The sequence below is a fragment of the Balaenoptera musculus genome, chromosome 14 (genome assembly GCF_009873245.2).
Source record: "Balaenoptera musculus isolate JJ_BM4_2016_0621 chromosome 14, mBalMus1.pri.v3, whole genome shotgun sequence".
NCBI lineage: Eukaryota > Metazoa > Chordata > Mammalia > Artiodactyla > Balaenopteridae > Balaenoptera > Balaenoptera musculus.
This window is the reverse complement of record NC_045798.1, coordinates 24,779,905-24,797,397: the sequence shown is the minus strand read 5'-3', so window position 1 is coordinate 24,797,397 and position 17,493 is coordinate 24,779,905. Positions and strand designations below refer to the sequence as shown.

At 48.6% G+C, this 17,493-nt stretch overlaps 1 protein-coding gene across 1 annotated transcript in view; it reads left to right on the top strand.

Moving 5' to 3' along the window:
* The window catches only part of SEZ6L (seizure related 6 homolog like), a 201,072-nt gene that overhangs the window by 135,426 nt on the left and 48,153 nt on the right, over positions 1-17,493 (top strand). Inside the window, exons 8-10 of the mRNA XM_036823427.1 lie at positions 890-1,056; positions 1,456-1,650; positions 3,431-3,569. Of these exons, the coding sequence (XP_036679322.1) occupies positions 890-1,056; positions 1,456-1,650; positions 3,431-3,569 (501 nt within the window). The remainder of the gene's footprint in view (positions 1-889; positions 1,057-1,455; positions 1,651-3,430; positions 3,570-17,493) is intronic.

Sequence of the window (17,493 nt, the reverse complement as noted above, 5' to 3'; positions counted from 1 at the left end):
CCCGGACCAGGGCTCGAACTTGTGTCCTTTGCATTGGCAAGCGGATTCTTAACCACTGTGCCACCAGGGAAGTCCCCAAAGGGTTTTAATAACAGTAAAAATGAATACCAACGTTTTGTCTGATGCCTTTCATTTTTCAGGACACTTTATCTTGTATTCTCACAGTCCCCCTGTAAGATAGGTAGGAAAGACGTTGTGATCCCTCTTTTCATGGTTGTGGATACTGAGGCACAAGGTGTGTTGAGACTTCTGTGAGCTCAGTGGGTAGGGAACTGGGGACTAGAAATTGGGACTCCTGACTCCAGGCACGGTGGTCTTAGGAGATAAAAATCAGTGACAGAGTCTAGTAGGGGTCCAATGCTTGGTCATTTGACTTGCATACCTGCTCTGTCCTGTGCACTTTATATCCATGGTCTCTAATCCCCACACTGTGGTGTAGGTGTGCTTGTACCCATTTTACAGATGAAACAGAGGCTCAGTGGGGTGCAGTGTTTTTGTCCAAAGTCACTCAGCTCAGAAGTTAAAGTCGGAACTCTGTCTGATTATATATATATATCAGTATTTCAGGAATGATATTAGCCCAGTCATCCCAACTTCTCAATTAGTAATAATAATCAGTATCTATTAATTCGTCTGGTCATTATGTCATACCCAGCACTTTCCTTAAGAGCTCAGAATCTATCCATGAGTCTGGGACAAGCATTGTACAGAAAGGGAGACAAATTTGAATAGATGAAGCAGAGTGTCTGGGCGAGTATGGGGTGAAATCGGGATGTGAGTCTGGGATTGAGGCCCCGGAGGGGGTGGTCACAGCACACACCTCCCACTGCTGTGCATCAGCGGCCTGAGAAGACCTCATATTGGCTCTTGTCTCCTTCCCCACTGCCAGGATGATGGTCTACAGTGGGCTGACCAACAAGTCCGCTCTTCTCTACGACTCCCTCCAAACAGAGACTGTCCCCTTTGAGGGCCTGCTGAGTGACGGCCACACCATCTGCATCGAATTCACGTCTGACCAGGGGCGGGTGGCCTCAGCCTTCAACATCCGGTTCGAGGGTGAGGGTCTCAGAGGCTGCCCCGTCTCCTGGGGTGGCAGCATGGGAGCGGGGGAAGCATGGCGGGGCCGGGTCATGGGAGGTAGAAATCTGACCTGCAAAGGACTGGGGAGAAGCCATAGCTAGAGTGACTCTTGGACTTACAAAGGCCGCCTCTGCGGGGTTGGGAGAGCAGAGGTTCTTGTTCCCATTTTAGATGTGAAAATAATGAGGCCCGAGAAGCCAAGTGAATGGCCTAAGGGCCCTCAGCAGGTCAGTGGGAACTGGAATGTGGGGTCTGGTACCCGTTTCCCTTGGGGCTTCCCTGAACAGCAAGAGGGGCCCCTGCTTCTGAGACACAGCCCTGTGAGCCACCCCTGACTCATTTGAGTGGCTGCCCTCTTTTGTGTCCTGGCCCCAGCCTTTGAGAAAGGCCACTGCTATGAGCCCTACATTCAGAATGGGAACTTCACCACGTCCGACCCAACCTATAACATCGGGACCATAGTGGAGTTTACCTGCGACCCCGGCCACTCCCTGGAGCAGGGCCCGGCCATCATTGAGTGCATCAACGTGCGGGACCCATACTGGAATGACACGGAGCCCCTGTGCAGAGGTGAGTGGGTCACAGCCCTCCTCCCAGGGCACCCCAGAGCCCTCCACCCCTTCAGATGAAAGGCCCAGCTTATATACCGATTTTAGGATTAGAATCCTTTCTGGAGCTCACCCTCCTTTGGGTCAGGTTTGCTGCTGGTCCTTGAGAAAATCACAAAATGGATAAAATTGAAAAGTTGCCTCTTCCTCCAGGCACAAGGCCCCATCATGCACAGCTTGGTGAGAAGATCGCTGCATGGATTTCAGCTCCTACCTGTGCTATGCAGACATGTGCAGTGCACAACCCGCCCAACAGCACATGGCAGCCCTGAGTCTAATTAATGATAATGATAATAACAGTTGTTAATAGGAGTGCAAAAAACTGTGTTGCAGGCACTCTGTGCCTTATCTGACTTAAGCCTCACTACAACCCTGTGAGGTGCATATTATTATTGATCCCGTGTACAGATGAGGAAACAAGCTATGACGTGACATGCTTCAGAACACACTGAGGGTAATTGGCAGAGGTGGGAATGGAACTCAGGTCTCTCTGTTCTCAGAGACCTGTGCCCTGAGCCCCTTTAGACAATGTCAGCTGTGTGGAATCCTCATCTACAGGGACTCCCAGTGCCCTGCCCTCCCCTATTTCTCCATGTTCAAGGCCACTGAGCCACCCCGAGCCTGGACCCATGTGGGGAATGTGGAGTAATGAACAGAGCCCTGGCTCCTGGCAGCCGCCACCTGGATGGTGGTTGGCGTGAAATCACAGCCTTGCCGTGGTGAGGGATTGACCCCTGTATTAAATGTGCTGGTTTAACAGAGCGGAATTTATTGGTGCTTTGGCCTCTGCCACACTGAGAATTTTCCAAAGCGGTAAACACAGAGTGAAATTTAAAGGGCCAGGTGCCAGGTGCAGCCACATCTCCGCTTCCAGTTCAGAGCCAGGGCGTTCCACAGTAACGTTAAGAATTACTGAACGCTTACCTTGTGCCAGGCGCTGTGCTGTGTTTGACATCCATGAGCTCACTTAAGCCTCAGAATAACCCAGTGAAGTCAGCACTGGTCTTTCTCCCTGCTCTACAGAGGGAGGCATCTGAGGCTCCAGGAACTTATTACATGCCTTGTCACAGAGCCTTTGGTGGCAGAGGCGAGACTCGAACCAGGTCCATCTGACTAGAATGTACCACCTCTAGTCACTATTCACCCTGCTCAAGGGGAGGGCTATTAAGGATGCACTTGAAACTTTGAACTCTATCCTTCGTCCTGAAAGAACTACAGTCATCCTTCAGTATCCACAGGGGACTGGTTCCAGGGCACACACACCCCCGCGCCCCCAATACCAAAATCCGTGGATGTTCAAGCCCCTTATATAAAAGGGCACACCCTCTCATATACTTTAAATCATCTCTAGATTACTTATAATTCCTAATACAGTATAAATACTATGTAAATAGTTGTAAATACAATGTAAATGCTATGGGAGTGTCCTAAATGCAATGTTAACGCTATGTGAATAGTCGCCGGTGAGTGGCAAATTCAAGTTTTGCTTTTTGAAACTTTCTGGAATTTTTTTTCAAATATTTCTGATCCCCTGTCGGTTGAATCCATGGATGCAGAACCCACAGTACAATGTCCTTGCCCCACATTTGCCAAATTTCAGCTAAAGGAGGCAGGTGGCCAGTCCTAATTTAATCATTCCGCACACATGTATGGACTGTCTGACTTCATAGACCACACTCTTAACTGTTACACCATATCTGCTTCCTTATGAATAATGTGTGTGTGTGTCTGTGTCTTTACAGCCATGTGTGGTGGGGAGCTCTCTGCCGTGGCCGGGGTGGTGCTGTCCCCAAACTGGCCAGAGCCCTACGTGGAAGGTGAAGATTGTGTCTGGAAGATCCACGTAGGGGAGGAGAAACGGATCTTCTTAGATATCCAGTTGTGAGTGTTTATGATGGGTGGACCCCCCCAGGCCAGCCAGTTCGGGAAGAAATTGCTCCTGCTTTATTGTTTCAACCAATATTAATTAAGCATCTACTGCGTGTCAGGGACTGTGCAAAGAACTGGGGTCCCTCTGGTGAGGAAGTGACAATATCATACACACCCAGAAGGAGTTCCTATCCTCAGGAAAGTCAGTTGCCTAAGGAAACAGGCACTAAGTGAGGAATTGCATCGATGTAGCTTTGTTAAGCACTGTAAGGAAAGGTGCCTGATGCCATGAGATTCTATAACGGGGATTTGATACAAAGAGGAAGGTCAGAAAAGCCTTCCCTGAGGATCTGACAAAGCTCAGAACTAAAGGATGAATTGGAGTGAATTCATCCAAGAAGGAACAGAGTATGCAGAGGCACTGTGGCAAGAGCAGGCACAGCATTTTCAGAGGACCGAATGGCTAGTATGGTCAGGAGGAGGAGGGAAATATAACATGTACACTCTGTACCACAGTAGTTTATTTTCCTATCTGTCTATCTCAGCTAGACCAGAAGGTCCTTGCAGTCAGGACCTGGTCTGATTTATCTCTGTTTCAGGGTCTAACACAGAGCCTGACACACAGTAGATGCTCAGAAAATGATTGCTGAATGAAGAAATGCTGTCATGAATGGACTTACCTGGCTGTGTGGCTGTTTCCAATATTCAGTGGGGGTACCTATTAGATGCTCCATCCAGAACTTTCCCTAACTCCCCAGGAATCAGGAGAAGGGGACAGAGACACACAGTGGTGGCTAGAAAAGCAGAAGAAAGGGCTGTCCAGCAGACCCAGACACGTGGCTGGGACAGTGGGGGGGATGCCAAGTTTGGAAGAGCCTCTCTGGATGCAGCCTGGGGGTCAGCTCTCCCCTCAAGCCTGAAGTAGAAACCCACTTGTCTGAGAAGCATGACTTGGGTGCTGCTTGGCTTTGCAGAGGAGCCTGGTGAGAGGGAAATTATTTGCAAGATTTTGTGCCAGTACCATACTGTTTTGATTACTGTAGCTTTGTAGTATAGTCTGAAGTCAGGAATTGTGATCCCTCTAGCTCCATTCTTCTTTCTTAAGATTGTTTTGGCTGTTCAGGGCCTTTTGTGTTTCCACACAAATTTAAAAATTTTTTGTTCCAGTTCTGTGAAAAATGCCATTGGTAATTTGATAGGGATTGCATTGAATATGTAATTGCCTTGGGTAGTATAGTCATTTTAACAATATTGATTCTTCCAATCCAAGAACACAAGTATATCTTTCCATCTGTTTGTGTCATCTTCAATTTCTTTCATCAATGGCTTATAGTTTTCTGACTACAGATTTTTTGCCTCCTTAGGTAGGTTGATTTCTAGGTATTTTATTCTTTTTGATGCAGTGGTAAATGGGATTGTTTCTTTAATTTCTCTTCCTGATATTCTGTTGTTAGTGTATAGAAATGTAACAGATTTCTGCATACTAATTTCATATCCTGCAACTTTACTGAATTCATTGATGAGCTCTACTAGTTTTCTGGTGGTAGGAAACCCCATTCTAAAGCTCCTTCCTCCAGGAAGCCTTCCATGGCTCCCCACTGCCCTCATGACAAATATAAATTTATGGTCCCAGTTGATGAGCACCCCACCACCAGAAGTTGCTGGGCAAACCACCTCAGTCTTGAGCCAGGAGAAGAGGAAATCAACTCCCGATATCCTGGCTTCTGCTGAAGGTCCTCCAGCTCCATGCCCCAAGACATGGTCTGTGGTCCCCTCCCTTCTGCCCAGCTCAGCATCCTCTCCTCACAGCATGCATCCCTTACGGGTGGTTTTGCTTCACCAAGACTGGCCCATGTCTCCCCTTGGTGTCAGAGGCCTGGAAGAGGAAACAGGAAAATGGGAACCCTGCTTTCATCCCCTCCAGGCATCAAATATTCAATTAACCTTCATCTCAACATGGGATGGGGTTTTATTTCCACTACAAAGCACACGATGCAGCAGCCCATCCAGGAAACTGGAGCATTTAAGCAGAAATACTTCCCCAAAGCCAGGCCACCACCAGCATTAGCATCAGAAAAGGAACCCTTGCAGGGGGCACTTTCTTCTGATCATCTTGGCGACTCTAGATGTGAGTGTTGGCTAGGAGGGAGGACCCCTGGGTTCCCTCCTCTGTGCCCTGACAGTGATCCCTGAGCAACCCTGGACCTGTCACCCAGCCTCTCTGGGCTTCACACTCCTTCTCTGCAAAGGGACGGGTTGCCTTGAACAGAGAGGATGCAAACGCTGACTCCTGCAGGGTCAGGCAAGTATCATAAAATGGGAATTGGGGCTGTGTGAGATAATGTAGAGCTGGGGGAACTGTGGTGAAGTGGGAACTACATCCCCACCTAACATCATTTAAATTCAAATTTTTAAAAAATTTATTAAAGTATAGTTGATTTACAATGTTAGTTTCTGGCATACAGCAAAGTGATTCTGTTATATATACATATATATATACACACATATACATGTATATGTGTATATACATATATATATACATACGTATACATGCACATAGGGGTGCATGTATCTTTTCGAATTATAGTTTTGTCTGGATATATGCCCAGGAGTAGGATTGCTGGATCATATGGCAACTCTATTTTAGTTTTTTTGAGGAACCTCCATACTGTTCTCCATAGTGGCTGCACCAATTTACATTTCCACTAATAGTGTAGGAGAGTTCCCTTTTCTCCACACCCTCTCCAGCGTTTATTATTTGTAGATTTTTTAATGATGGCCATTCTGACCGGTGTGAGGTGGTAACTCATTGTAGTTTTTTTTTTTAGTTTCTTTCTTTTTTTTTTTTTTTGGCTGCATTGGGTCTTTGTTGCCGCGCGAGGGCTTTCTCTAGTTGCGGTGAGCGGGGGCTACTCTTTGTTGCTGTGCACGGGCTTCTCATTGTGGTGGCTTCTCTTGCTGTGGAGCACGGGCTCTAGGCACACGGGCTTCAGTAGTTGTGGCACATGGGCTCCGTAGCTGTGGCTCATGGGCTCTAGAGCGCAGGCTCAGTAGTTGTGGCACACGAGCTTAGTTGCTCCGCGGCATGTGGGATCTTCCCCGACCAGGGCTCGAACCCATGTCCCCTGCATTGGCAGGCTGAGTCTTAACCACTGTGCCACCAGGGAAGTCCCTCATTGTAGTTCTGATTTGCGTTTCTCTAACATAAATTCAATTTGTTAAAATAATGCCCCCTCCCCTCCAAAAAGTATCTGCTGGTCAGATTCAGACTTGAGGGACCACAAGTCTATATCCTTTCTCATGGAGGTGATAAAGAAAGCCATTTTCATCATTGAGCACTCACTGTTTGCAAGGTTCTTTCCAAACGTTAATTAATTTGCTCCTCAGAGTTATCCTAGAAGGAAGATGCAGCTACTATATTCAACTTATTTCCACCTGCCTTCTTACCTCTTACTTGGATGTCCAAGAGGCATCTCCAACAACGTGTCCCCAAACTTAAACCCTTGATTCTCTTTCTCCAAGCCTATTTCGCCTCATCTTCCCATCTCAGAAAGGAGTCACCCATCCTGCCTGCTGCTCAGACCCAAAAGATGTAGAGTTTTTCTAGAGCAGGAGAACACTGGTCAGGGTTCCACAACGGCTTTTCTTGACAAGTGGGGTGGGGAGCAACTTCCTGATTTGCAACATTTGCCAATTTCCATGGTGTAAATACTCCCACTGTGACCAATATCAAGCAACCAACACAAAGCCAACAGGGTCACCAAATGCCTGGACATTTAACAGTCAGCCCATATGGCCCAGTGGGAGCCACCGGCTCCAGCACACTCCCTGTGAATAGGATTCTTCTGTTTCTCCTACACCTGTACCCAGGGCCTCAGTACATCCCGTTGATTCTACTCAAGACTTAAATCTGCCTGGAGTTGAAACATCTCTGACACCCCCACTGCCACCACCACCGTGGTCTAAGCCGCCGCTGTCTCATCCTCACTTGTCTCCCTGCTCCTGCTTTTGTCCCATTGGGGGCTGTTTTTAACCCAGCACCCTGAGTGATCACATCATGCTCTGCCTCAAACCCTGCAATAGCTCCTCATTCTTTTCAGAGTAAAAGCTGAAGTTCTTACAAAAGCCCTATGTGATCTGACCCTGGTTACGGCTCCTGCTTCACTTTTTTCCACTCTCCTCCTTGGTCTCTCCTTTTGGCCACACCGGCCTCCTTGCTGTTCTGTAAACATACCTCAGGGCCTTTGCACTGGCTGTCTCCTACCACTACCCCCCAACCCCGCCCTGGAATGCTCTGCCCTGAATATCCATATAGCTCACTCCCTAGCTTCCTGCAGGTCTCTGCTCCCATATTGCCTCCTCTGAGATGTCCCTCAACACCCTTAGCTAAATTAGCAGGGGGCTTCCCTGGTGGCACAGTGGTTAAGAATCTGCCTGCCAATGCAGGGGACACAGGTTCGAGCCCTGGGCCGGGAAGATCCCACATGCTGCGGAGCAACTAAGCCTGTGTGCAACAACTACTGAGCCTGCGCTCTAGAGCGCCACAACTACTGAATCCCGCGTGCCACCACTACTGAAGCCCGTGCGCCTAGAGCCCATGCTCTGCAACAAGAGAAGCCACCGCAATGAGAAGCCCGTGCACTGCAACGAAGAGTAGCCCCCACAAGCCGGCAAGCAGCAACGAAGACCCAACGCAGCCAAATAAATAAATAAATAAATAAATTAGCAGGACGTGGAGAAAAAGCTTTCCTGAGAAAGCAACTTTTCTAAGTGGGCGGTTCTCAACCAGGGATGATTTTACGTGGAGAAAAAGCTTTCCTGAGAAAGCAGCTTTTCTAAGTGGGCGGTTCTCAACCAGGGATGATTTTGCCCCCACCCCCACCCCCAGGACACTTAGCAATGTCTGGAGGCATTTCTGGTTGTCATAACTGGTATGTGTTGGGAGGGGGCAGATGCTACTGGCATCTAGTGGGGAGAGGCTAGGGATGCTGCTGAACATCCTGCAATGCACAGGGCTGCCCCCACCGAAGAATTAGCGGACCCCAAATGTCAACAGTGCTACAGCAGAAAAACCCTGATCTATGCTGAGCTGAGACCAAAGGACAGAGAGAAGATGAGCCAAGATGGAGGGAACAGTGTTCCAGCCAAAAGGAACAGCACGTGCTAAGGTCCAGAAGCAGGAAAGCGTGACTCTCTTGTTATTTGTCTGTAATATGGAATATATGCTGAGCATTTAACGCATCCCAGGCGTTCACATCCCAGGCACCTTCGCGACAAGCACATGCAGTGGGTCCTCCTATTATCTTCATTTTACAGGGGAGTAAACTGACGCCTACAGAGTAGAACAGTGACTGTGATCACGTGGCTGGGGTTCCAGCTCTGCTTGCCCTGCCTCCAGGGTCTCTGTTCTTCACCAGCTCACGCGAGGAGCTAGAGGAAGCCCTGTGTGTCTGGAGCTCAGAGATACAGGAGGCGCGGCATCAACAAGGAAGCAGTGGGATCAGGCAGGGCCTTGAAGGCCACATCAGGGAGTCTGGACTTGCCCAACCTTGGCAGCAAGGGAAGGGGTTTAGGGGCTCGCAGGGTTAAGCCTCTGCAGAAGGGAGCTGAACGCTTCGGTCCCAGCCCGAGGCTCCCCGGCAAACCCTGGCTCACGCTTGCCAGAGCGGCATCTGGACCCGGCACCCCCTTCCTCCCACTGAGAGAGTGAAAATAGCGGCTCACCAGCGAAGAATGCATGAGGCCCAGGAGCTGCTGGGTTTAATTTATCTTGCTCGGTTTCCGCTGACAGTTTTAGTAAACCAATTTGGGTTTGATAGTAAAAATAATTCCGTCCTCGGGGCCCCTCACGTGGCTTAAGTGTTTGCAGTTGTTATTTATCACATCGGCGAAGGGGAAGGAGTTTGCACTGCTGACCGAGCTGGATAGGTGGCCAATAGTAGGTGCTGGAATGTTTGCTGCGTCATGAGGATATCAGCCAGAGTGTGCCAGGCGAGAGGGGACTTTTCTCCCCCTCATCCACTGGGCAGGTCTGTGGTGTTGTGGGTGTTAGGGTAACAGTTCTAATTAGCCATCATTTATGAAAGACCTACTGTGTTCTAGGCCCTGAGCTGCATCGTTTATACCCATGAGCAATAATGAACATGAACATTATTACGTAGAGATAATAATTACCTAAATTAGCGCTAATGTGAGTAGAGATAATTACAGAGGGGTAATTACCCAAATTTAGAGATAATGTATGCAAAGCACATCACGTGGGGTCTGGCACCTAGTTGGCGCTTCGTAAATGAAGACTGCAATTGCCAGGAATCCTCGTGAGGCAGCTGTTATCATCACCGCTTTATGGATTTGGAAACGACAGCACAGAAAAGTGAATCAGTTTCCTCAGGTCACACAGCTAATGAAGGACAGAGCCAGGGTTTGTGCACACACTGTAATGTCTACTTTCATTGACTTGAACAGCCTTTGGGGGCACCAGCTATATGTCTCAGTGATGAAACAGGAAGGCTCCCAGGCCTCCAGCAACTCAAAGGTCAGGAAGGGAAGTAGGCCCATAAACAACCTGGCGAGATGCAGGCAAAGTTCTGTGGCTGAAGGAGTGGGGGGCGGGGGCAGTATGGGGCACTGGATTTATCTCTGCGCATTGTGGAAATGTCACAGAGAGGGTGACATCCAAGCAGAATTCTGAAGAGTGTCCATTGGTCAAACTGTAATGGGGGAATGGCATTCCCCGAGGGGCCCTTGTGAGCAAAGGACTCAAGCAGTGTTATAGTGACCAATAAGCACCCAGTGGATGCCCTGAATTGCAGCATTAATTAGAACCCTCTGCCTTGTGTTGTCAGTATTACAGATAAGAAGGGGTGGGTGTATAAGGTGAGTCAGGAGCCCCCAGGCTAAACCTCCTTCACACCCCAAATGCCTAGTGCCTAATCCACCATGTACCTCCCAGCTCCATCAGGAATCTGCTGCTTACCCTAAAATGCAACCGAGCCTGAATCTTTTACATCCTTAAGGATTTCTTAAATCTGTCTTCTCTCTTACTCTTGCTCTCTCAAAGTGTAAAACATAGAAAGGAGAGTAAAAGAACTAAGGAATGGTTGGAGAAGACATTCTAGAATGGAAGAGCTGGGAGGGGCCCAGAGAGGGGAGGTAACTTGCCCAGCATCACACAGCAAGTCAGAGTTAGGACCTGAAAGACAGCTTGAGTGTGGCCACAAGAGCCGAGCCCAGGGGCCAACCTTGAAGATGCCACATGCCAGAAGAGACACGAAGGTTCTAGAGTCAAAAAAGTGTTGCCTTTAAAGCCTGACTGTACTTCTTACTGGCTCTGCGGCCTCAGGCAGATGACTGAAGGTGGTGATCCCTGCCTCACAATGGGATGTTTTGTTTACTTTATCCCCAGGACCTGGCGTACAGTAAGTGCTCAATAAATACTTGTTGAATGAAAGAGAGAGAGAGATGGTGAGTGTGTATGTTAATTAAACAACACGTAAAGTTCTTAGGAAGGTTTCTGGCATAAAATAGGCAAATAATCATCCCTACTATATGCCAGATTTTCGGCTAAACATTTGGCAGGAATTATTACATGAATGATAATGACAGTTATCATCAGCATCAAAATCATTGTCTAAATTCATTGAGTGCTTACTGTTTGCCAGTCACTAAGTGCTTTCCCCATGTAAAGTCATTTAACTCTCACTAAGAAACCTATGTGATAACATTATGATTACCCCCATTTCACAGATGGGAAAACAGGCTCAGAGAGGTGAAGTCACTTGCTCAAGGTCACACAGCTAGAAAGAGGCCAAGTCAGGATTTGAACACAGATCTCTGAGGCCAAAGCCGGTGTTATAACCACCCAATAAATGGTAATGAGGTGCTCCACAAGGGAGAAATCCCTTACCCCATCTTACAGAAGAAATTGAGGCTCAGAGAGGTGCCCTCCTCCCATTTCCTGGACACCTACATATATTTCTGGAAGAACAAAATTTCCAAGCTCCAGCCAAGCTCCAGCTTGCCTTTCTTAGCTCCAGTGTGGGGCACAGCCCCAAATATCTCCCTGTTTATGGGCCCCAGCACAGTCCTCCAACCAGGAAATAAAGGAACCTAATAACAAACCCCAGTAACCATATGATTGATAGCTGTGGAGTATTTCTCTTCAGCTGCTGCCAGCCTGTTCTGTGCTAAGTTAACTCCAAGCCCTAAAAATTAAGTGCCTGTCCAGAGGCACTTCCGTCCATCAAACAGGGATATAGCTGCTTTGGGTGGAAAGAACTCAGCTCAAGAGCCAGACAAGAAGGGAGAGTCAAGACTTGAGGGCAGCCCCACAGGAGCACAGATATCCAGACACCAACAGAAATCATGGGAGAAATGGCCACAATAGAAATGAAAGCTTTCCAATCCGTTAGTGGAGGGAGAAGGGATTTCCGAAGAGCCAAACATTCTAGGGAATCTGAGAGCCATTCTAGGGAATCTGAGAAGGAACAGCACAGTTCATAGAGCCCAAATTCCATGCTGTTGCAGATGAGGAAACTGTGACCCAGAGATGGGAAAAGACTGTCCCAAGACCATTCTATCAGTCAGCTATGGCCGTGTAACAAACTACCCCAAACTCAGTTGTATTATTTCTCATGAGTCTACAGACCAGCAAGGTGGTTATTCTGGTCTGAGGTGGCTCACTCCTGTGTCTTTGGGCAGCTGCGGGTTAGGTAGGTGGCTCCGTGAATCGTGGCTGGCCTTTCTTACATGTTTGGGGTGGGTTGGCTGTCAGACAGTCTAAGCAGCCCTAGCCTGGGATGGCTCACCTCTGCTCCACGTGTCTCTCATTCTCCAACAGTTAGCTCGGGCTCCTTCCTGTGGCGACTGGCCAGGGTTCCACAACCATGAGCAGAAGCATTCAAGGCCTCTTGAGTGAGCCTAGGCTAGGAATTTTCTCAGCATCATCTGCCATATCCTATGGCGAGTCACAAAGCAAGGGCCAGACCAGATTCAAGGGGAGGAGAAAGACTCCACCTCTTGGTGGCACATGCTTGGAAGCCTCCCTGCAAAGGGTATGGACACAGAGGGGCAGAGCTTTGAAATCATTTTCACACTCAGGCTACCTCAGCCAAAGAGGAATAAGGGTTAGAACTCGGGTCTCCTGGTCCTAGTCCGAAGCTCCAAATGACATCCCTGTGCACAACTGACCCTAGGAGGTGGCCATCATTATCCCCATTTTACTGATGAGGAAACCAAGGCTCAGAGAAGTGAAGTAACTTACCTACAATCCCACAGCTAGGAAGTGAAGGAGACAAGATTTCTACCCAGGGCTTGGTGCCTGGCATAAAGAAAGCTCAGAAAATGTTTCTTTCTCTACCTGATGCTTCCTACTTGTGGGAGGGACTCTGGAAAGATCCTGAGTTTTTTTCAGGAAGAGGAAAAGGCTTTTTTTGCCAGTGGTAGGAAGTCTGGAGTTCAGGTCCTAACTCTTCTACTTATTGGCTGTATGACCTTGGATAAGTCACTTTACTTCTCTGAGCTTCAGTTTCCTATCTTTAAAAGGAGGATAATACTGTGGTACCCACCTCGTAGAGTTCCTGAGAAGGTAGAACTCTTGGCAAGGGCCTGATACCGTGCACACACTCAATACTTTAATTGGCAGCTCTGATGATGAGGGTGATTAATTCCTTCCATGACGTGTGAACAAACTGAACTCCATTATACAACTACACACACACACACACACACACACACACACACACACACACACACACGTTGCCCCTGACCATGGGGTTTTGGGTTTTGGTTTGACACTGAGGGATGAAGAGGCTTCATCCTAAGGCACTCTCCAGGCACCCTACCTGACTGATTACTCCCCTTTCCCAATTTGCAAGGGATTGTTGTGGTCAGTGGTAACTTGGAAACACAAGCTCCAGGACAGGTCCTCCCCCAGCACATGCCCATTCTCTGCTCCTCAGCCATGCCACGCTCTTCCCAGCCTTGGTGTTTGCAGCTCTGGGAGGGGACCACCCCCTGTCTCGAGCCAGGCCCCTGCTTTGCTGGTGCACCCCTAGGAGCCCACGGCATTCGGATGCAATTAGATCCGACATCCTGGGAGCTGCGGCTGCTTGTCTGGTAACTACCTGACGTGCCCCAGCACTTACTCTCCAGCAAGTGCTTAGTGAGGATCCACCACAGTGCGCCTGGTGTTGCGTTAGGTTATCCAAGGCCTGGAGATAACAATAACTCACTGCATGCCAAACTCTTCTGAGTGCATCACCTCCATCAACTTACTTAATTCTGTAAACAACAGATGCGTTCACACGATGATGTTCCCCATGTCATAGCTGAGGACACAGATGCTCGGAGGGTTCAGTGGCTGCCAGGTTTGGACCTGGCTGTCTGACACTGAGCCCACGTCCAGCGTCACCTCCCAGCCCCGCCTCACGTAGTGGGACCACGTCCTGACGGCAGCCAGCCTCCCTGGAGATTCTGAGCAGGCCAGTGACACGGTCGGACCTGTGGTTTAGACAGCACACCCTGGCAATAGGCGGAGGGTGGAGGGAGGGGTCAGGCAGCCAGGTGGCGGCAGAGGCCCTGAGCGTGGTCCTGTGATGTGTGGCCCCGCCTGGGGAACCCCTGCACGCCCATCTTGTGCCTCCGGGGAGAGCTCAGGTGAGTCCTCGAGGTTCCACACGGTTCGTTTTTTTCCTGGAGGACAGTTCCTACCACTCCCTGAGACTGCGCTCTGTCAGTGTTTTGGCAGCTCAGACGAGCCACATCAGGCTGTACAAGGTGATGCCTTCAAGAATACGTGTCATGATGGGGATTCGGAGTGACAGGAAACACATATCCAGCAGCTGTCAGCTCCTGCTTGGCGACAGCTTGGAACATCTTCCTGCAGTGATGCAGAGTCCTGGGCCCACCTCCCTCTGCACACGTGTGTGTGTGTGCGTGCACTCACATATCACACACACACACCATACACATCACACATGCCACACACACACCACTTACATCATACACACCACACACACACACAACACAGATATCACACACCACGAACAGACCACACACACACCATGCACATGCACACCACACATAGCACATACAAACCACACACACAACACACACACACAAACATAGCAAATTCCAATCCACCCTTAATTAAGCTCTAATTTAATTATGCTTTAATTATACTCTCTCAAGTTCAGCTCTTTCACCCTGACTTAGAGGTCCTAAAATGAAGAAGGCCTCTGGTCCCACCCACTAATTTTATAAATTTGGGGAAACTCATATCCAAAAAGAGAGATGTGGGCATCGCCACAGAGGAAAGTCAGGGAAGGGCCACCCTTGGGTCTGAGAAACCCAAGCTTCACCAGCCTGTGTCTGAATCCTTGAATTCCCAAATCCATCCCTTAACTACTGTCAAAGGAGGGGGTAGGGAGCATGGGGAGTCCAACCTTTTGAGCAGAAGGGATCTGTAGCCATTGTTTATATATATATATATATTTTTTTTTTTAACAATTCGTGGATTCTGAGATTTTCATCTGGGGAAACTGAGGCCCAGGCTGGGCAAGCGACTTGTCCATAGTCACAGAGCAGAGAAGCGGTGGGGGGGTGGGGGAGGAGCCCTCAATGAGATCTCCTGATACCACACCTTCTCTCCCCTGAGCAGGCTGTATAGTTCATTGTAAATATGTTTTTTCAAAGACAAACAATGCTATGTTAATTGAATTCCTGGCACTAATTATGTTATTTGCAGCTTTCAAAAATATTGTCCCCATTTTACAGGTGAGGACATTGAGGATCAGAGAGGTTAAGTCACTTTCTCAAGGTCGCCCAGCTAGAAACCAGTACACTTAGGATTTGAACCCAGAGTCCATTCTCTTAGCACTGCCTCTCAAGATGAAGCAAAACCACCAGGGTGGTTGAGGACTGATTTCTTTCTGCTTTCGCAGCAAAGCAGCTGAAAAGTGTTGTTGGGTTTGCCCCTGGTCTGCAGTGCTGGGTGTGAAATGTCTTGTTGACCTTGCTGAAGCTTTGCCCACCACATTCTGAGATGGCTCAGTCCAGGGATGTGGCAGCTCAGCCCGTGAGGTGTTCCCGTAGGAAAGGCACATCTGGTGAGGGGGTCTCTCTCTTCTCTTTCTCTTTGGGGGATTTGGTCAAGGAGGGGGAAAAAGGTGGAGGAAAAGGAGGAAAGAAAGGCAGAACAGAGATGGGGTCTCATCCACCTTGAAGCTTCCAGGGCAGTGGCTTTCAGTCCTGGCAGCGGGCACAACCTCCTCGGGAATTTCAACAACACTGATGCACAGGACCCACCCCCAGAGATGCTGAGGGTCCAATTGGCCTGGGGTCCAGCCTGGACATCACTGGGAGTTTTTAAATCTCCCTAGAGATTCTTATGTGCAGCCAGGACTGGGCGAGGGCTGGGTCTGAGCCCGACACAGACAAGCGCTTGGGGAGTATCTGGAGGGGAAAGAAGGAAGAGAGGAAGGAAGGAAAAGACATAGGGAAGGACAGAGAGGAAATGAGAACACTTTTTTACGCTTTAATGGGTCCTTTTGGGGAGCCAAAGAGATTGTGGTTTTCTCTATGCTCCTTGGAGGTGACATGGTTTCTTGTCCCGCCTGCCATTTTATCAAATTAAATTGAAACCAAATTAGCACTGGGCCAAAGGGCCCCTCAGCAATTCCACGGTGTGGAGGAGCACCTGGTGCTGGCTGTGTGGCTTCGTGAAGGCACAGAGGCCTTGGGACCTGGGCCTTTCTGGCGTCAGTTTACTCGTCTGTGAAATGGGATTAGTACATTTTCTTGGACCACCTCACCATGTGGCTGAGGGGATGTGATGAGAAAATGAATACAAAGGAATTCTAAACGGGTCTTTCTTTAAGGCCTTCGGAAAACATATGAGTGTTTTATAGAAGTTTTGTTGCACTTACAACTGCATTTATGGCTTCTGCTTCTCTTCTTCCCCTCATTTAAACCCGGTGTATTTAATCACCAATTTCTGCTGTCCCGTGGAGGTCCTGCCTTGATTGCAAGATGGTGTTTTCTTGGGAAAGTCATTGAATCCCTCAGTTTGCTCACCTGGAAAAAACAGATAAATTCACCATAATTCATCCGTGTAAATGACAGTTATTTCACCTGTGCCAAGCCCTGCTGGGCTCCAGGGATACAGGGCATGTGCCTTCGGAGAGCTTGCAGCCCAACGTGGGAGCTGACATGGGCAGGTAGAGTCCCGTGGTTCCGCTGGGGTCTTGCCTTCCAACTACATGGATTTAGACTCTGGCTCTCCTGTATGACCAGCTGTTTGAGCTTCAGTGTGTTTCTTTACCTCTGGGTAGCTCAGTTTGCTTATCTGTGAAACAGGTGAGAATAGGAGTCCTTAAGAGTGTTCGTCTAAGGATAAAGTGAAATGGTCATCTGAAGTGCTGGGAACAGCTCCTGGCACCGAGGAAGCCTTATGAAAGCCTTGGCTAGTTATTATATGACCATAAATGCAGGAGGGTGTAAGGAGCACAGAAGGACCTATAAAATGATGTCAAGCGGAGAGGAGAGGAGAGGAGAGGCATTCCAGATACACGGGACCAGCCTGGCTAAGGCAGGTCTAGGGGCTACAAAGCATCTGGTATCCAAAGATGTTTGAGACAGCAGAGGTGGGCTGGGGCCCATCTGTGGAGCTCATGGAAGTCTTGGAAGGCTGAGAAACCGAGCTGTATTCTGTGGGCTAATTTTTGCTATTTCCACAGTCCAATTCTACTACCAGCTGCTTTTTATTTTCCCCTTTAAATTGGCTTGCCTTTTTCTCTTGGCTTCCTGTAAACAAAATAATGTCCGTGAAATTAGAAGTTGGATGTGCAAACCATATATTTATATATTTTTCTAATTCACATTTAAATAAATGCATAACCATTAGACATTTCCAAATTTGTTTGTCTACCTACAATCG